Here is a 22,160-nt window from a genome sequence, read left to right on the forward strand (position 1 = left end):
TCATTATCCTTTCGACTTTGCATATGAAAAAAGTGAGGCCAAATAAATTAAGGACTTATCCAAATTACCCAACTAGTAAAAGGTAAAAAGGGATATGGATTTAGACAGTTTGGCCCAGAACCCTTTCTATGAACCCATCTTACACAGTTTCAGCAACTGAAAGCCAAAGAAAAGATGTTAATTTACTGAGACAAAGTGATTTTCAGTCTATGATGGGGGAACAAAGCAATTTCATATACCTTATTGTTCCTCTTAGTAAAAGTCCAGAGATGGTGACTTGATAGGAATCGGTAATCAACAAGAAATCATGCCAATATAAAATTAATCACTTATCAATATAATAATGTTAATAATGAAATATAAAGAAATGTTTACTTCCCCAAAAGTCCGAGAGTGAGCTACTGTTAACTAGTGGTGAAGGACTGGACTCTCAGCATAATGAGGCCACTTGACTGTCATGTGATGATCTTAAGCACATTTTATACTTTTCCCATAATTCACTTTAGAAAAAAACACAACAGAATCAACCACCATGCCATTATTAATACAAACTTTGTATTCTTAATTCTCCTTTAAGAAGTTAACATTTTCACCTTAGAAGTGAGAGGTAGCAAATATTAATCTCATTGTAACACAGAAAATTATACAGGTGAGAAAACAGCAAAAAAATTAAAAAGTACACCAACATTACTCATCTTGCAAATTGTCATCTAACAAAAATTTGAAATCAACAACTTATAAAGTATTAGCATATTCTTTAAAAGCAAATGCCTAAGAATAATCTAACTATAAAGCTGAAAAGTAGATTATTTTGAGAGCAGAATTTATAGCACCAAAAATTAAAGTGGTAAAACAAACAAAATCTATTTGACCTTGGGAAGAAAAACATCTTTTCATGAAAATTTCATGAAATCAAGGAAAGAAAATGTGTCCAGTCTCAGGCTATAAATCCACCAAAATAATAATGACAAAATAATACTTATATAAATTAAATCCACAAACTATGTTCTAATATGTCTAACTGATACAGCTATTTAGAAGAGAAATGAGGGCGTTTAATTCTGAAGATTAACTATTAATGAAAACTTTATTGCAATGTAAAACTTCTTTATTAAGATAGGTCAAACGGGAGTATGCTTTATAATTCCAATTAAAAGTACAGGAAAACAATTAGGAAAATGTAATATAAAGAATAATTGCTAACCAGTCTGTTTCAATTCAATGATAAAAAGAATTCCAAAAGAAAAAAAAAAAGTAGGAAAGTCCAGTTTAACTCCAATGGAAAAATGAGACTACTCCTAACTGGAGAATAAACAAACCTGAATAACTATAAAATGATAATAAAATTAATTTTAATAAAAATGTGGCAAAAATATACAATTAAATGCAATGCATAAACACAACTGGGACACATTAGTTAATTAATGGCAAGAAAATGGGATATTTGGAAGACAAATTAAAAGTTCTACTGGTAAGACCACTCTGATGACTTATGAAGCTCTAAAACTTATCATATCTGTACCCTACAAAACAACTAACCTGATTTTCTCTCTTCTCAGCTAAGATAAAAGCAATGTCAAGGAGCATTTTATTCCAAAGCCGATAATCATATCTGGCCATAACTGCCTTGTAACTGTCCATGCACATAGTCTTTGAAGCAGAGGATATAATGTTCCTGCCCATTTTATCTAGTCCCCAAGACTCCTCCTGCAAAGTGAATAAAAATGATTATCTTTTAACCTACCCCTCGTACACATACCATAAAGGAAAAAAAGGAGGGAGAGAATAAGAGAAAAGGACAAAGATGAAAACAGAATAATCCTTGAAAAGACGGATAATTATTATCCAACCTGGAATTATGTTCTTAGTAAGATCTCTGTGTTTTGTTGAAGGGTAGGTGACCTATACGTCTCACATTTTATGAAACTGAGCCTTGGAAGATATGATAATGCAGACACAGAGAAATTACAGTAATCATTTGAAGTAAATTTAAATTTGAGAATAACTTAAAAAATAGGTTTTAGCTTTTGAAAAAATAAGTATAATATCTGACTTCCATTTTTCCTTATTTCTGATTCTGAAAAATAATTAACAAATACAAACAGGCTAGATGATATAAAAAGAGCTTAGGTGAAAACAAAATGGCATTTATCAGGCAGTTTTAAAAGCTATCGTGATCATAGGTAAATTGTGAGAAAAGAAATACAGACGGGCACTGGAAGTAGGGAAGAGTTACTCAACTCAAAAGGAGTAGAAGGAAAGCCATAATTAAAGTATGATTAAGCATATATAAAATTAGCATATACAGATTACTAGGGAGACAAACATAAGGAAAACAATACAATAATAAAAGTCACTGAAAATCGGCCAGTGGAAAGGAGAGCAGAAACGGACCATCACAAAGTCAGTAAAATACAGTAATACTTCATTTACACAGTGGTAAAGGACAAATGCAAATGAATTAAAGTGCATTTTCAGGAAATTAAAATGTTTTAAAAGTCAAAGTGTTCTGCATATTTCTGTATTATTTCTTCTTTTGTGTTCTTAGAGTATATGTCATATATTTAATATTTTATTCAGAATGCACACAACTTTCTGGATTAAAGAGAGGTAGCTTGCCCCTGCAGAGAAGCCCCAGATTGCTCTCTATCTTGATATCTATAAGCAAAATTTTCTGACTTCTTTTTTGTTATAAATTGTCATTTTACAATTCTGTCAGCAGGATGTCAGAGGACATCTAACATTTGCCCTCCATTCATTTGTTGCTCTGTCTCAGCATTAGGAAAGTAGATAATAACTGTTGGTGGCAGTATTTTGGCTATTTAGAAGCAATTTCCATCTTGTGTTTAAGTTTATTTCAAATCACTGCATGTAGTATGCATCTGAAAACCAGCTAAATGGGCATTACTGTACATAGAAGAAATTGAGAATGAAAAGTATATAGAAAATACAAAGGGAAGAAAAAAGCAAATATAAAATGCAGAAGACACTAAAAGTCATGCAACTAGAAAAAATTATAATATCAGATAATTTTAAAATAATATATAGTTATATTTAAAGTACCATTTCAAAAAGTTACAACTGGGTACAAGATCTCTTTTTCCTCCTAATGATAAGGAAGAGGAAATTCTCAAAATACAGAATAAAATGTGTCTGATGTTTGTTCTATACAGAATTTTTTTCAACAATAAATTGTATGGCTTTATCTTTTTTAAAAAGATAAAATTAAGTAAGAAATCTTCCTCTTTTCCTAATGAGGAAAAGGACACTCTCAAAAGAAAAACGGTGTGTCATATTTGTTCCATATAGAACTGCAACTAAGGGAATAATGGACACCAATATGGATTAACCACACTGAGCAAGGAAAGAAAAAGAAATGGGAAAAAATTGAGTAGTAGAAAAAAGTATGGATGACTCTATATAAAATCATCACAATGGCTTCAGTCAAAAGATTAAGTCAGAAAATGACAAAATTTTAAATCAGATGTTTGCAATGTGTAGTCCCCACAAGCATCAGCATCAGCTAGAAACCTGTTAAACTCTGGGAGCAAGACCACACAATCTGTCTCAGTTAAGTAACGGAGGTGATTCTGATGCATGCTAAAGTTTGGGAATCAATGTACTTAAATATATTGGATAAATGAGAAATTTAAATTTTTATGTAAGATGAAATGCAGTTAATGAAATTACATCTTGTTTTTTTGTCACAGTAATGTGTAAGATGAATATAGACAGTTACTGCTACTAAAAACGATGTAATCTGGAAGTATTTAAATATGTGTTTATGTTCACATACACATACACTCTCTTTCACCCTCTCTCTCTGTATGACAGGAGGAAAAATAGACACATATTCATTTTCGGTATGCACAGTTAAAATCATTGAGAAATTTAGAACAATGGCTAAATTAACAAAGTTACCTTGTTATGAAAAACAAAGGGAAAATGAATATACTTGGCTGAGAATTTGTTTAAATAATTCAAAAATAAAAGTAAAAGTGAAAACTATAATCTGTCAGTTCTTCAGATTATCTATAGCCTACCTAAATGAACTGATTTTAGAGACATTACATTTAGATATGCTTAGGTTATTAAAACACTATGAATAGAAAGAATGCCAGCTAGGTCACAATTACCTATTATAATTAGATGGAATTGTTTCAAATATATATAACAAATATTTACGCATTTATGTATAATAACAAGGAGCAAAGAAACAATGAAATTAAGTGGAAAAAATACTATTTGTTTGGAATCTTAACTATTATTTGGATTTACCAAAGAATATGGCCTGAGGGACACCTAAAATTCCTTTGGTTATAAAATAAAAACATAGGAAAATAAACATTCAGAAAGAGATTTGGTAACATTTGCCAGAAATTTTCAATTTTCATTCTCAAGGCTACCAAATGGCAGTTATCAAAATAGACACACATTTAAATAGAGAATACAAACCATTCATGTACATTTTGAAGAGAAATAGTAGTTTTCAAGAGCATAGTAATTAATTTAAATTAATATTTAATCTAAATAAAGCTAATTAGAATAGAATATATTAAACAAAACTAAATGAAAAGGAAATAAAATGTTGGTTACTTACCAGCAAGGGTACTTGTATGCCTAAAAGCTCTGACCTGGGAGTCTGACAAACCAGTCAAAAGGGAGATTACTGTGTCCATCATATACTCATCATAAATTATGCTATACTGACACTGTCGAATCAGGACTCCAATAAATTCACAAAAGTTAGAACGAAATTTTTTCCACTGAGGTCCAGGCATGGTAAGGGGGTAATCACCACTGTCCTAAAAAGGGGGGGGGGAGGGGAAGAACATATTAAATATGACATGTGACATCAAGTTTCATCAGTTTTTTTTGTCCTTCTACTGGAAAAGAAAACTTTTTCTCCAAGTAGATGTAGACAGAAATCAAAGGTGACTTACAGGGGTTCATGATGGCTTTCTCTTTTTTGTTTGTTTTGACCATCCACAACTAAGTAACTGTTACAGTGCTCAAAAATTATTTAGAACCAGTATTTAATTCATTATTCTAAGCCATTCATTCAAAATAATAATTTCAGTTTTGTTGTACTTGGGTCCTAGTTGAGAGAATTTAAAGTAGAAACCAAAAAGAGAGTGAAAGAAGTCTAGACTAGAAATGCTATTTGCTACTGAATCCATACTAAACTAATCATGAAAACTGTGATACACAGCATCTTTCTTAAGAATTGAGAATTTCAAGAGTATAAGCACTTCATTAAGAAGTCCAAAACCAACTTTTCACATCTGCAACTGCAACTCCATTTCTTCCAATTTTACTATGAACTTTCTATTAAGTCTATCTTAATAGATTTTAAGATTTTCCTTTAGACTTAAAGGAAAAACTTAATATGGGTCCCTGGTATCACCAGATTGTGTCATCTTGTTTGAAACATGAAACTGACAGTTGAACTCAGCTAGTTAGAGGTTTCCCATTCTAGCCTAAAACATTTTGGTAAAGAAATGAAAATTCACAAAGTAGAGAGTAAGAAATTCTGCGAACATTGTTATCTGAATATTTTAAATTTGTGGCTATTTGTCTTTTCTGGGCCAAATTGCTGCTGGTAAAATTGATTATAAGTGAGTTCTTGAGCTCTGCTGGTGTCCTAGGAAAGAAAACAAGTGTGATACTTAGAAAAGCAAGATATCCTAAGAGCAAGAAATAGAAAGCAGAGATACGGAAGAGCTTGGCACTCAGTCAGATACCTCCAAAGAAAGTTAATGTTGGTGCTACATCAATGTTATGTAGGTTACTAAGCCCTAAAGGAATCAAAAGAGAACTAAAAGGGTTCACTGAATCTTCCCAACTCTTGACACTGGGTGTGTGTGTGTTGGTGGGTGGGGTGTAGACTGAAGAGGGTAGCAGACTGGAGAGTTGAGATGCTTTTCAAAGGTATCTTTGAAGGCTGCCTGCTGCTTCTATGTCACAAAAGCCCACTAGGGTAGAGTTTCTCTTGCTTTATACCAACTATGAGATGTAGCCACTTAGTGTTCACAACCAGACCTGGGCCCCACGGAGACTACAAAGAAAATAATCTATCTAAACAGGCCCAACAGCAAGCAAGAGGAAAAAAAGCCAAAAAAAAAAAAAAATCAATACTTAGGAAAACCTAAATTTAAAAAAAAAAGTATAACTCAAAGATCGAAATGTTCCATAAAGCAAAACAAAACTCTATGGAACTGATATATATATAGTTTAAGATTTTTTGAAGTATAATTCATATATAATATATATATGTATATACACATATAGAAATACATGTGTTAGATTTTTTAGGCTATAATTCACATATAATGTTAGTGCCAGGTATACAATACAATGATTCGATATTTGTATATATTACAAAATAATCATAACAATAAGGATAGTTAACATCTGTCACCATAAACAGTTGCAAAATTTTTTGTTTTTCTTAAGATCTTCCTTAATATCTACTCTCTTGGCAACTTTTAAATATGCAATACAGTATTATTAGTCACCATGCTTTACATCCCCAGGACTTAATTTATTTTATAACTTAAAAGTTTGTACCTTTTGACTCCCTTAACCCATTTTGCACAACCTCACTCCTGGCAACTACTAATCTGTTCCCTGTATCTATGGGTTCAGTGTCTTTTTTGAGCTGTTGTTTTTTTGATTTCACATATAAGTGAGGTCAAACAGTGTTTGTCCTTCTCTGACTTATTTCACTTAGTGTAATGTCCTCAAGGTCCATCTATATTGTCACAAATGGTAAGGTTTCCTTCTTTTTTCATGACTGAATAATATTCGTGTGTGTGTGTGTGTGTGTGTGTGTGTGTGTGTGTACATACCACATTTTCTTTAACCATTCATCCACTGATGGACACTTAGGTTGTTTCAATATTTGGCTATCATAAATAATGCTGCAATGAACATGGGGCTGCATATATCTGAAATATTTAATTTCTTCAAAAATTCAGCTGATGAATTGACAGAAAGGATGGTCACTGATAAGAGATACACTAGTAGCCCAGAAAATAACGTGTAAGACATATCTGAGAAAAAACATGTAATCTGCTAGATGAGGTTTCTGGAAACAGCCTTTTAAAATGGACAAACTAGGCTAGTATGACTGCTTCAACCTTGTGCCCTTTCCTGTTTCACTGATTTGGAACTCACATGTGGTGCCGTATGTTCAACAGCCAGTCTGTGAACATCAGGGGACAGTATGAAGATAAAGAATGGTAAAGAGAAGAATGGCAAAACTCTAGGTCTTTGCTCTGTTGAGGTGCATACCAACCATGTTAGTTCTATCTACTTTCAGATTTATTTCGTGCGACAAAAATAAATTCCTGTGAATTTAAGACACTGTTGGTCAGATTTTCTCTTACTTACAGACAAATCTGTTCCTGTTTTAGCAGAATTATGAGAAGTGGGGAAAGATGAATTATTCAGTAAATAATTTTGGTACAACTAGGTGTTCATTACAAAAAAATCAGGTAAGTATTGTACCTTACAACAAAACAAATTCATAATGAAATCAAAACACTTAAAAAAATACTCAACCAAAAAAGAAATAGCAGACAACATGGGAGAATATTCTCAGACTGGAGAAGTCTTTTTCTAAACACAATTTTAAAAAGTCAGAAGTCATAAAAGACCAACAAAATCAACCATCATAAAAGCAATTTTTTTGTATTAAAAAATACACTAAAAGCAAAGTCAAAAGAGTAACAACAGGGTTTGGCTTCTACTTAGAAATGAGAACGCTGCAAATAATGAGAGTAAGCTGAATCAACATAAAAAATATCAATGCTTTTCTTGAGCCCACCTTGAGCTGAAATAACTAAACCTTCCAAGAAAAGATGAGACATACAAACTGTATCATCTGTGGCAGAGCCTAAGAAGAAAAGGCACACCACCATAAAAATGGGTAAGAAATCAGGCAAAATGTTAACAAACTGTCAACGACCAAATCTGGGCTAATTTGTCAGTGCTGAATAACAAAGAATTTGCACTCACTCCAAAGCTCTTTTTTCAGTTCACCACAGGTTTCAATCAGGTACTTAAAACAAAGCCTGAGACAGCAGAAAAGAGAGAACCTCTCTTGATACAGGCCTACAGGGGATGATCCTCAGTTGCTGAGGGAAAGGAAAGAAGCCCAGCTCACTTCTCTAGACCTTTCTCTCCTACAAGCACTTCTCCAGATTCTTCTCTCCTACAAGCCAGAAGCCTTAATTTGATGGGGGAGGGTCAGCAAACTGAGTCACCACCATGGCATGGCAAAGACCCACCACAGCTAGAAGAAGGGTCAAGAAAAAAATCTTCTACCTGTGGGAGAAGGAAACACAACACTGTCCTGGACCCTGAATCCTATACGAGTAACAATAGAAGTCGGCTAGCATTAGGAGAGGGACAGGGAAGTCCCACTCACAGCCAACCACAGACCAGGCAAAGTTTAGCTGCTACGGGAAAGAGGGCCAGGAAAGCTTAGAAGGTCCTTCAGTAGCTTCAGGCCCAGCAGGAATGCTTAAGATTTTGGCAGGGCTAGAACAAAAGAGAATCCCCATGCCCTCATCACAGCACAAGGCAAAAAGCCACACCACTCTATGCTTAGGGGAAGGGGCGAAAGTATAGAGTAGGTGTGCTCTCTGGCACAGGGTGCAGAGAGCTGAAAGCTGAGGGTGTAGCATAAATACTGAGCAAAAACCTCTGGTATCCTAAACACAAGGCAACAGCGGCCTACCACTGGAGAAATCTGAAACCCGTGGTATACTGAAGGTAATGATAGCAACGATAGAACACAAACCTAGCTCAATTCCTAACTAGTCTGAAAAAGTATACAGTTTTACCCTATTAATTTTTATATCATGTGCAAATATTGTGATTAAAAGGAGAAACATGGGAAAAGGAAGATCTCCCATATCTCCCATAGAAAAGGCAGTTTCTTGCTTTACTCTAATATTAGTTATAAATTTCTCTTTGTTATACACACTTATACATGCCAAGTAAAAAGGATTGTTCAATTAATGATGGGCAGTAGAGTACTGAAAACCAGCTTGCTTCAAAAAGCAGTGATTTCTTTTTTCAAGATAGCTAAGTAAATGAAAGAAGATAATAAAATGAAGACAATAATCAAGTAGCCTAAATGCCTTATCTACAACTGATGTTTAGGTTCTTTAAGGGCAGTCTAATTAGAATGCTTTGCACAAGGAATTTATTGATAACTTAATAAAAAGGCAAACCATATTAAATAAAAAACAGGTATAGAAAAGCACAAAGAAGCTCAGGGTAGGAAGAATATTAGGCAGAAATAAGTAAGAAAGCAATTCGTCTAAGTTCAGGTGAATAAAAGGGGAGAAATCTCCATACAGCAAACTAGAACATAATATGGCTAGCATTCATATGGTATATATTTTTCACATATATAATCTTGTATTATCCAGACACTGTGGTGAATCTTGGTATGTATAAAGATTAGAAAAAATATGTTTTTAAGAACTTGTCTTAGGTCACAGAGCTACACGGTTTTGATTCTCAAATTATAAAACCCATGTATTCTCAGGGGGAAGGTATAGCTCAGTGGCAGAGTGCATGCCTAGAATGCATCAGGTCCTGGGTTTAATTCCTAGTATCTCCATTAAAAAATGAATAAACCCAATTACCTCTCCTCAAAACAAAAATTTAAAAATGTTTAAAAAGGAGGGGAGGGTATAACTCAAGTGGTAGAGTGCATGCTTAGCATTGCCAAGGCCCTGGGTTCAATCCTCAGTACCTCCTCTAAAAATAAATAAAAACCTAATTCCCTCTCTCCCACTCCTCCAAAAAAATAGCTTAAAATTTTTTTTCATGTATTCTGTACTTTACGATGGAGCTTCACCTGGCTTACTCCAGTAACCTTGGAGGACAGAAGTGTTGTTTAGTGAATACTCTTCTAAGGGAGGAAAACTGGGGTTCTGCTCTGAAACAGAGAGCAAGAAACTACTGGAAAAGTCTATTTTAGAAATTTTGGGGACAATGACTTGGGGGTGGGGGAGGGTAAGGGTGTCAAGCTTCAGGGACAAGAGCCAACAACAAAAATGAGAAGACTGAGAGCCTCTGACTGCGATTAGAACAACAATCTTATAAAAGGTCCACTGCAAAGTAGAGTTCATGCACCTAGCACAGGCTAACTACCTAATCCTCTAGCATCTGGTATTTGGACAGGCAATGTGGTAACAAACTGAAGACATCTGAAGAAATAAAACATTCTCTAAGAGTAAATCCAAGAGACTTGACTTTTAACCCAGCTGATGGGACATCACACAAAAAGTTACCAACTCTTGGTGAATCATGGCTTTTGGTTACCTAATTTCAACAGACTTACCCAAAGATATATACCACTATTGCTTAAAACAGTGATTTGCAAATAACTCTTTAGAGAAACTATCCATCCATCCAGTCATCTGCCCATTCACCTATTCATACATTCATTAAGCAACAAATGTGCTCTGGCACTGTATCAGGTCCCTGGACATACAAACATGAGCAGAGCAAGGATTTTCTTCTAAGAGTTTCTGATTCATAGTTTTTTCCAGCTTTACTGATGATATATAACATTGTATAAGTTTAAGGTATATAGCATGCTGAGTTGATATACTTATATATTGCAAAATGATTACCACCATAGCACTAGCTAACACCTCCAACTCATCACATTATTCATTTCTTTCCCTTTTTTTTTTTTGGTGAGAACATTTAATATCTATTCTTTTAGCAAGTTTCAAGTATGTGATACATACTATTAATTATAATCATTATGTTGTACATTAGATTTCCAGAACTTATTCATCTTATAAGTGCAAGTTTATACTCTTTGACCAACTTTTTCCCCATTTCCCCCATCCTCCAGAGAACTTCTATTTTAAATGTGAAAACATTTTTAAAAAGTAAGGGAATTAAATACAATGATAGTAACTTTATAAGAGTATGTAGTACTTAGAAAGGATTGTCAATTCTCGGCAGAAGCAATTAGGTAGGGGAAACGTGGTTGGCAGCATTCTAGGCTGTAACATTAGCGAAGGCCTATAAACAAAGCTACAACAATGGGACCATACAACTGCTTTAAGTCTGGCAACCTAAAACAAACTCTGTGGTTTGTAATCAAGAAGAAAGATGGGGCTGGATCAAGGCTAAGGAAGCTAAACTCTATTCTGGAGGCAATGGGTGGCCAATGAAGGATTTTCATCAACAGATAAGCTTTAAAAAATATTTCTGGTTCCAATGTGGAAAACAGTCAGAGGAAAAGGTGAAGGAAATGGAGCAAAGGTGACATACCACTGCAACAGATCCAAAAACAAAAGGGTGATGGCAGAAAGAGTTTAGACTAAGATAGTAACAATAATGATAAACAAAATGGGAGGGATGTGGTATTCAACTATTAAAGAAATAAAATCTACAGAAGTAAGTGACTGATTAGACAAAAATGACTTCTGTTTCTGGTGTGGTCTTCTCAGTGGGTTTATTCACATCAGGAAACAAAGAATTCTTTACCCCTGACTCCTGTAGGAAGCATAACTCTTGTTTAGGAATGCCTAATTAGTATGTCTCATAAGAAGAGACTGATGCCCTTTAATTCATAAATGATAAAGAATATCCTATTTCCAGACTTCAGGCCACACTAGCATCTACATTCAAAATAAATAAAAAATTTCAGGAACAAAATCATCAGTTGATACTAAAACCATTAAGTGGCCAGTTGGTATAAGCAGAATGTTAATAAAGTGCCAAATTATTTCAGACTTGCAAAGGGAAACAGTTTTACAAAAAGATTCAAAGGTCATCACCTTAAACAAGTGATCAATCTTAGCATCACTAACAAGTGGACAACCTGATATTACGAGCTACCTACTATGACACAAGATGAAGTATGCAGCACATATGACATTATCTTGCCAAAAAATGTAAATGTAATCTAAGAAAGGAATTATTATCTAATTTTCAGTTACAAAATATAGAAGATAAAGGAATAAGTTAAATGATAACATGAGAGGAAAAAAACCCCCAGATAAATAAAAATATAGAGTTTTTTTTTTTTAAGACAACTAAAAGTTAATGTCATGCAAACAAAAAAAAAGTATGGGAACTCTTATGTTTTGAAAAAGTCCTGAAAACACAACAATCAAATTCAATATATAAATCAGTGCGCTTTTGTCATATTGGCTTCTTTGTTGTCTCTCTAATATGCCAGGTACACTTCTTCCTAGGGGCCATTTATCCTTGCTGTTTTCTCTTCTGCCTAGATATATATAAGGTTGCTCCATCACCTTCTTCAAGAATTTACATAAGGTCACATTCTTGGAGGGTTTTCCAGATCTCTCTATTTAAAACAATCCTTCCTCTCTTAATCTCTTCACTCTTTTCTATTTTTCACAGCATTTACCTTCATTTGCCATACCATGATATTTTGCCTATGTATGTTATTCACTGGATTTTCCCTCAACTAAAATGTAAATTCCATGAGGACTGGGATTTTAGCTTGGTATATTAAGTGGTACATTCTTCATGTTTGGAATAATTAACAGACACTCAAATATTTCTTGATCAAATTAATGAATCATCATAAAAATGATACTGTCAAAATGAGCCTAAAATAATGGTAAGCTTATCTACATGATTCCTATAGGTATTGCTCTCCTTAATCAATCATAAATTTTGACAACTTGCGTTTCCTTAGCCACAGACAGAAATTAGGAAAATATATAAAGTCAAAGCAGCAATGGAACTACCAATATCATTCCTTTTAAATATGTCCTACTCTAAAAATGACATCAACAAGTTACATGAAGTGCCACCAAATGTCTGGCCTCTACTCTCATCCATGAATCTTCACAAACACTTCAAGAAGAGAGGTAAATGATCTACCAGTGAGTTTATAAGAAACAAATGCTTACAAAAATCAAGATATTAATTACCTCTGAGGAGAAGCAATGGAATGGGAGAGTGGAGAGGCACATAGGTATTTCAGTATTATTAGTAATATTTCAGTTCTTAAGTTGGGGGTGGGAGATTTACATTTCTTACACATGTTACATAGATTCTTTCTGTGTAGAGTAGCATTATCAAAATTATCACATTGTAGTCAGTGTTTAGGATGTAAAAATCACACATGTGAGTTTATATATCACAGTGATTAGCAGAGTTCTTCATTTTAATTTTTCCTCAGACAGTCAGAATGCATAATAATTTTGTGTCAGGGGAACAAAGAAAAGGGTGCATTTCTCATCCTTGAAAAGATTCGGTAGAAAACATTTATATGAAACAAAACCCTTAGTGGCTTAAATAAAATTTATCATTAAATATATCCCTTGAACTTCCGTTTTTAAGTTCTACTGTGCACTTAAAAACAATAAAAAAAAAAACCCATAAAGATTATTTAGACAGATTATTTTGGCTGACTGCCATAATGTAATTAAAGAGAAACTGCTCTTTACTATCAGAACTACACTAATTAAGTCCAAACTAACGCTTCCAAGTTTGGCAAAACCTTACACTTTTAAAGTATTAGGAAATTCATTTGACCCACAGATACATATGCCAAAAAAGAAACAATGTAAAAGTACATTTAGAAAGAACAACTCTACAAGTCAACACAACAAAAATGTTAGTATAATCTTAATCATCTCTATCTCCAGCATTTATCTAGAATGCTGTCTGGTATGCTTAGGAGCACAACAATGTTGTGAGGATGGCTTATTTATTAGTATTAAATCAAATCTCCTATTTCTAGTCTATAAGGCTTTCTATATTTTTGCTCTCTCCAGTTTAAGTCTCTCTCACTGTTTCCTCTTATATATCCTAAACTCCATCGTCTCTGTAAGCTCCTTCCTGGTTTTTCTGTGAACTTTATATTTATCTCTGAAAGTCTAGTTTTAGAGCTAAATATTATGTGAAGCTCTCATATCTCAGATAATTAACTCATCTTTTGGGTTCTCACTGGGTCTTATATTTCTTAACTATTGAACTTGTCAAGGTACTACTGCTATTAGTTTACAAAGCTCTTCCCATTCAGAATGTGAACTCACTGTCTAGAGCTATAATCTTGTTGATCTCTAAATATATAGCTCCTAACTAAAAGTTAGACATATATTAAGTTCAATAAATGTATACATAACAAAAACAGAAAGAAATTTATCTCATATAAGTTTGAAATACCAAACAGTTCATCTATTTAACACTTGTTAAAATTAAAAGTTATACCTACAATAAATGTACATCATTTGTATCACAATAAAATTATGTTTTGTAGGTATGTTTTAAAACTGAATGATAAATTCTTAAAATTACCATAAAGTAATTATAAACTCAATATATAGCTGATCATGACTAATCCAGATGGGGATTTAATCTACTCTCCACTGATATAAATGTTACTGTTGAGTCAGACTTTGGTTTATGAGTATCTTATTTAAGCATTTCTCCTAATAAAAGTGAACATCTCAGCAAACACAATCTAAAAAGATTTAATATTAATCAATTGAATGTAACTGGTCCTTTAAAAAATACTAGTTTAATCCCATAACTCATTCAGCCAGTCCTAAGACACTGATAATAACCACCACCAAAAATTTATTATATAACTGAAGGTGTCCAAGAGGAAAAAGTGCAACTGTTACTTGAACACCCTTCCTTAGCTATTTCAGATTATACATTTAGAGTTATATTCTAGGCACAATACAGTAGTGCCTATGAGTGTGAACTTAGGCGCTATATGATCTGGGTTCAATTCCTAGCTTTGTCATTTACTGACTGTGTGATCTCAGGCAAGTTTCTTAACCCTCTTTGCCTCAATTTTCTCATCTGTGAAAAGGAGATAATAATAATATAAAAGACCTATCTCATAAGAACACTGTGAGAATTATATGTACAGGACTTACAACAGTGCCTAGCACATACTATGTAGCTGTATGTATTTGCTACTATTATTTTTCAACATGTTTCCTCTTGTCTCCAATATATTTACACTGCAAAATTTGGTGGTAATGTTATTTCCTGTTTTACCCCTTATAAATTGGTTACAATTTCTTGAGTCTTCATTAGTTTTCTACACAATTATTCCTTTGTCTTGGCACTTCTCATTTTGAACTTTGCTTCCTTTAATATCTTGTTTACCTTCCTCAATTTGGAACAGTCTCCAAAGTGATACAGATAACACAAACTGAGTGGTGTATTGCAAGGAAGTATTAGAACTTCTCTTTACTTTTATCTAAAAATAAGAAATAAATTATTACAAATATTAAGTATACAGAATAAGTTTGGTATGTCCTCACTAGGTACATAATTTCAGACTATTTTGTGTCACAGATAGTATTTGAGGTATCTAGGAGAATCAGAAGAGTTATATGCGCTAAGGGACTGATAAATGGAACTCTTCACTGGTTTGTTCATTTTGTAAGTTACTTAAGACCACTGCAATGAATTTATGATTTACATTATTTAACTATTCACAAAATGGAAATGCATAAGTTTCTAGAGAAAAAAGACACAAAAACAAACATCTGAATATGTAATCACGAGTGAATAATAAGAAATGGTGGCAATGACACTTCTTGCACAAGCTCTTCTTAGACCACTATAAAAAAAGTTAAAGCCATGATGATGATCCAGTAAGATCTGACAAGAAATAAACCTAGGAATATGTGCATTTAATTCTATAATAAACTATTATTTCAAACTTCAAACTATCCTATAATAAACAAGAACTATACACTCAGTCAACTGATCACCAAAAATCAAAGGAAAACAGAATCTTTACCTATTTTTATTTATTAGGTGTTTAGGGAATGGACTTAGTTCAGAACTAAGAAGTCTGGAACAATCACCAAGAAGCTACTTCTTAAGCACTGTTCCTACAAAATAAGAACTCTAACTAGCATGTTGGGAAAAAGTACAGGAAAGATGGAGACGAGAAGAGAAGAATTTTACATATAAAATTAGCCTTATGATAAGTTTTCCCTATTACAACTATAGGCTGAAAAGTGTTTTATTGATGGGATGTATGATCAAAAAAAGTTTAAAGACTTTAATTTGGGACTGGAGAAAATTTCAGCTTTCCTCTACAAGATTTTGGCATTTATTTATATTTTCTCAGTTTGCATGCTATTTAACCATTTTTACAGTCTTAGTATTTTTAGTATTATGACTAATAAATGCTCAAATGAATAAACAAATGAAAAATTCTACACTTAAGTTTAAATAAATTCACAGAAGCATACATAATTCAAAATAAGATGAGAAAAAAGCTACAAATTGTAATTAGTCATTAAAAAAGAGCATAATACAGAAAATCTCTATTTATAATTGTGAACAAAGCAATACAATAGCACAGATAAGAATTAAAGGCACTAAGTGAATACAGTTGACCTCTGAACAACATGGGCTTGAACTGTGTGAGTCCACTCATACACAATTTTTTCAATAAATAATTGAAAATTTTTAGGAGATTTGCGAAAATTTGAAGAAACTTGCAAACCATATAGCCTATATATCAAAAAAAATGATATGTTAGGAATGCATAAAATAATACAGATACTATTTATATTATTACTATGACGAAATACACATAAATCTATTATAAAAAGGTTAAAATATATCAAAACTTACCTATATAAACACTTACAGACTGTCACATGGCATCATTTGCAGTTGGGAGAAATGTAAACAAATGTAAAGATGCAATATTAAATCATAACTGCATAAAATTACGTATAGTACAAACTGTATTACTGTCACAGTTACTTCCTATTCCTATTATAGTGAGTATGTGCTTAAAATGCTGTGTGACACCAATCATTTCCACGTGAGCAGTGCATTTCTTTAATAAATTGTGTATTGCAGTAACATCTCCCGACCAGGGGCCATGATGGCAGAGTAGAAAGATCCTGTGTTCACCTCCTCTCAAGAGCACACCAAAACCACAAATATCTGCAGAACAACCATCTATGAAAAAAGTCTGAAACCTAACAGAAAAGATTTCTACAACTAAAGACATAAAGAAGGAGGGTAAGAAGGGTGGATTTGTAATATGATTAAGTCCCATACTCTAGGGTGGGCAAACTGGAGAATATTATACAAGTGCAGGGGTTTTTCCAAAGGAGTAAGAGTTCTGAGCTCCATGTCAGGCTCCCCAGGCCTGAACTCCTGTACTGGGAAGATGAGCCCCCAGAGCATGTGATACTGAAGGCCAACAGGGCTCAATTTTGGAATTCCCAATGGACTACAGGGTATAGAGGCTTTACCCTTAAGGGCACACACAAAATCTCACACATACTGAGACCCAGGGCCAAAGCAGTAATTTTATAGGAGCCTGGGCCTGACTTACCTGCTGGTCTTGGAAAGTCTCCTGAAGAGGTGGGGGGCAACTGTGGTTCACCCTGAGGACACAGACGCCAGCAGTAGCCATATTTGGAAGCTCATTCTGTCCCATGAACACTGCTGCTAGTGGGTGCCATTGTGTGGGATCCTTCCTCTAGCTCATCAGTGCCAAGACCTGGCCCTACCCAAAAGCCTGAAGGCATCAGTGCTGGGACTTCTCAGGCCAAACTAACTGGCTGAAGATACAGCCCCATCCATCAGCAGATAGGCTGCCTAAAGATTTCCTGATCTTACAGCCACCCCTAGAAAGTCCTCTACACACAGCCCTGCCCACCAGAGGGCCAAGAACTAGCTCTGGCCAGCAGAGGGAAGGTACTGACTTGCCCTCCAGGAATCCTGCATGAGCCTCACTAAGTAACGGACAGATACCAGATGGAAGGAAACCACAAACTCACAGCCTGCTTACAGCAGGCCAGACCCTACCCCAGGACAAGCTGAGCCTTGGCCTGGTCCAAAAGCAGGCCAACACAAGCTTTGGGACAACCTGGACCGGGAACTGTGTCGGGAACTACCCCTGCCTCCAAACACACACACCCTCCAATGATCTGAAACAAGGTTTGGAATCCTTAGGCCCTGCAGCCAGACTCCAGGACCTGGCTCTGTCTGTCAGTCGTCCCTCACTAACCCCAGGACCTGGCTTCACCTACCAATAGGGAAGCAACAGACCAGAGTGTTCTGGACCCTGACTCCTCCCACCAGTGAACCAACACTAGTCCCAGGGCCCCCAAGTTTCTGCAGTCAGTAACTTCATGACCACACCCCACTAACTAGCAGCCAGCAAGATCCGCACAAGGCAGGGCCTGGCAACCAACTGGGCTAGGGCCAATCAAGCCTACCAGACACCCACATAGTCTGCCACAACATAGGGATTCGCACAGCCCTCTTAGAGGGTATCCCTAGAACATATAGCTTGGGTGACGAGAGGGGAGTGTACTGTAGGGATGCATAAGACTATTACAAGGCCCCTTCCCCAAGGTCGAGGAACATACGCCAGACAACGGAACGAGATAAAACCACAGAAGACAAACTAAGTGAATTGGAGATAGGCAATCTACTCGAGAAAGAGTTCAGAATAAAGATCATAAAGATGATCAAAGAACTCTGGAGAAGAAAGGATGCACAGAATGAGAAGTTAGAATTTTTCAAGAAAGAGTTAGGAAATATAAAGAACAAACAGATGTAGAATATAATAACAGAAATAAAAAATACACTAGAAGAAATCAATAGCAGAAGAAATGATACAGAGGAATGGATCAGTGAGCCAGAAGACAGAGTAGTGAAAATCACTGATGCTAAACAGAAAAAAGAAAAAAGAAGGAAAAGAAATGAGGACAGTTTGAGACCTCTAGGACAACATCAAGCGCACTAATATTCACATAATAGGAGTCCCAGAGGGAAAAAAGAAAGAAAAAGGGCCAGATAACATATCTGAAAATTTAATAGCTGAAAAGTTCCCTAACCTGGGAAAGGAAACAGTCACCCAAGTCCAGGAAGCTCAGAGAATCCTATACAAGATAAATTCAAAGAGGAACACACTAAGACACACTGTAATCAAAATAACAACAATTAAAGATAAAGAGAGGATATTAAAAGCTACAAATAACATACAGCAAAACTCCCATAAGGCTATCAGTTGATTTTCAGCAGAAATTCAGCAGACCAGAAGGGAGCGGCATGACAGACATAAAGTAATTAAAAAGAAAAACCTACAACCAAGAACTCTACCTAGCAAGGCTCTCCTTCAGATTTGATAGTGAGATCAAAAGCTTAACAGACAAGCAAACTCTGAAAGAATTGAGCACCACCACAAATGTTAAAGGAACTTATTTAGGCAAAAAAAAGAAAAGACCACAACTAGAAACATGAAAATTACAAAATGAAAAAGCTCACTGGTAAAGGCAAACACACAGTAAAGGTAGGAAATCATCCACACAAAGCTAGAAGGGAGATTAAAAGACAAAAGTAGTAAAATCATCTATATTCCCAATAAGCAGCTAAGGGATACACAAATCAATTTAATGTAAAATATGATATCAAAACCGGTAACTGGGATGGGAGGAGAGTACAAATGCAAGGTTTAACAAATGCATTTGAAATTAAGAGATCAGCAACTTAAAACAATCACAGATATATATATATATATAGACTGCTGTACAAAAATCTCATGGTAACCACAAATCAAAAATCTGTAATAGGTATACACACGAAAGAAAAGGGAATCCAAATGTAACACTAAAGACAGACATCAGATCACAAGAGAAGAGAACAAAAGAAGAAAGGAAAAAAAAAGACCTCAATAAAATGGCACTAAGAACATACATATCGATAATTACCTTAAATATAAATGAACCAAATGCTCCAATAAAAAGACACAGAGTGGCTGAATGGACGCAGAAATCAGACTTGAATATATGCTGCCTACAAGAGAGTCACCTCAGATCTAGAGACACAAAAACAGACTCAAAGTGAGGGGATGAAAAAAGGTATTTCATGCAAATAGAAATCAAAAGAAAGCTAGAGTAGCAATACTTGTATTAGATAAAATAGACTTTAAAGTAAAGAAAGACACGACATAATGATCCAGGGATCAATCCAAGAAAACTATATATACACACCCAACAGAGAAGCACCTAAATATATAAGGCAAATATTAATGGACATAAAAGTAGAAATTGACAGTAAAACAATAATAGTAGGGGTCTTTAACACACCACTTACATCAATGAATAGATCATCAATACAGAAAATCAGTAAGGAAACACTGGCCTTAAATGACACATCAGACCACATGGACTTAATTGATAAATCCATCCAAAAGCTCAGAAAACACTTTCTTTTCAAGTGCACCTGGAATATTCTCCAGGATAGATTGATCACATGCTGGGGCACAAAACAAGCCTCTGTCAATTTAAGAAAACTGAAATTATATTAAGTACGACTGGAAAACCAACCACAATACTATGAGACTACAAGATTAAAAAAAACTGCAAAGAGCCACAAACATGTGGAGGCCAAACAATATGCTTGCTACTAAACAACCAATGGATCACTGAAGAAATCAAAGAGGAAATCAAAAATACCTAAGACAAATGAAAATGAAAACACAATACTCCAAAACCTAGGGGACACAGCAAAGGTAGTTCTAAGAGGAAGTTTATAGCGATACAAGCTTATCTCAGGAAGCAAGAAAAATCTCAGTATAAAGTTATTTAACCTAATCTTACACCTAAAGCAATTAGAGAAAGAAGAACAAACAAAACCCAAAGTTAGTAGAAGGAAAGAGATCATAAAGATCATAGCAGAAATAAATGAAATAGAGACTAAAACAGCAACAGAAAAGATCAATGAAATTAAAAGCTGGTTCTTTGAAAAGATAAACAAAATTGATAAACCTTTAGCCAGACTCATGAAGAAAAAAAAGGGGACAAGGTTCAAATCAGTAAAATCAGAAATGAAAAAGGAGAAGTTACAATCATCACCACAAAAATACAAAGGATCATAAGAGACTACTATGAGCAACTATATGCAAATAAAATGGACAACCTAGAAGAAATGCTCAAATTCTTAGACAGGTACAATCTCCCAAGATTGAATCAGGAAGAAACAGAAAATATGAACATACCAATTACCAGCAGTAAAACTGAAGCAGTAATTAAAAACTCCTAACAAACAAAAGTCCAGGACTAGATGGCTCCATAGGTAAATTCTATCAAACATTTAGAGATGAGTTAATACCTATCCTTCTCAAATTATTCCAAAAAATTGCAGAGAAAAGAACATTTCCAAACTCATGAGTCCAGCATCACCCCGATACCAAAACCAGACAAAGATATCACATAAAAAGGAAAATCAGAGGCCAATATCACTCATGAATATAGATGCACAAATTTCTCAATAAAATATTAGCAAAATGAATCCAACAATACAGTAAAAGGATCATATACCATGATCAAGTGGGATTTATACCAGGGATGCAAGGATTTTTCAGTATGTATACATCAGTCAATTGACACACAACATTAACAAATTGAAGAATAAAAACCATATGATAAATCTCAATAGATGCAGAACAAGCTTCTGACTCACAGATACAGAGAACAAAGTAGTAGTTACCAGTGGGGAAAGGGAATTTGGTAAGGGCAATATATAGGGATACAGGATTTAAGAAAAAAGGGTTATTATGGGATTATATGAAATCACGTGTGTGAAACTTTTGAAAACTGTAAAGCACTACAGAATTTAAAGAATCCTCCATTCAATTAAAAAAAAGTGAACTTTCACTGTTCTTGCATATTTTTCACCATGTTTAATACAATATCATAAACCTCGAATAACACCATGAGACCCACACAAAGTGATGCTGGAAGAACTCTCAAGAAGCAGAGAAAACTCATGACATTCCAAGAAAAAGTTGCGTTGCATGCATAGTCACCATGTACTATGGACTGAGGTCTGCAGCTGTGGTTGCCTGCCATTTCAAAATAAATCAATCCAGTACAAGGACCATTGTAAAAAAAAAAGAAAAGAAACTTTATGAAGACATCATTGTAGCTATATCAGCAGGCACAAAAAACCTTGCATTTTGTGAAATACCTTTTAATTTCATATTGAAAATGCAGCTTTTATGTGGGTGCAGAACTGTTTTACAAAAGGCAAACCTACAGCTCTAAGTCAAGAAAAGGCAGAGTCATTAAATGAAAATGTAAAGAGAAAGGAAGGTAGAAGATACAAAGCTGGAGAATTTAATA

At 34.5% G+C, this 22,160-nt stretch overlaps 1 protein-coding gene and 1 long non-coding RNA gene across 2 annotated transcripts in view; one reads left to right on the top strand and one right to left on the bottom strand.

Moving 5' to 3' along the window:
• Positions 1-22,160, bottom strand: part of STAG1 (STAG1 cohesin complex component) — a 335,040-nt gene that overhangs the window by 127,209 nt on the left and 185,671 nt on the right. Inside the window, exon 7 of the mRNA XM_031678031.2 lies at positions 4,601-4,805. Coding sequence (XP_031533891.1) covers positions 4,601-4,805 — 205 coding nt within the window. The remainder of the gene's footprint in view (positions 1-4,600; positions 4,806-22,160) is intronic.
• Positions 1-22,160, top strand: part of LOC140691959 (uncharacterized) — a 59,717-nt gene that overhangs the window by 28,778 nt on the left and 8,779 nt on the right. The window lies entirely within an intron of this gene.

The sequence above is a fragment of the Vicugna pacos genome, chromosome 1, assembly GCF_048564905.1.
Source record: "Vicugna pacos chromosome 1, VicPac4, whole genome shotgun sequence".
In the NCBI taxonomy this organism is placed as follows: domain Eukaryota; kingdom Metazoa; phylum Chordata; class Mammalia; order Artiodactyla; family Camelidae; genus Vicugna; species Vicugna pacos.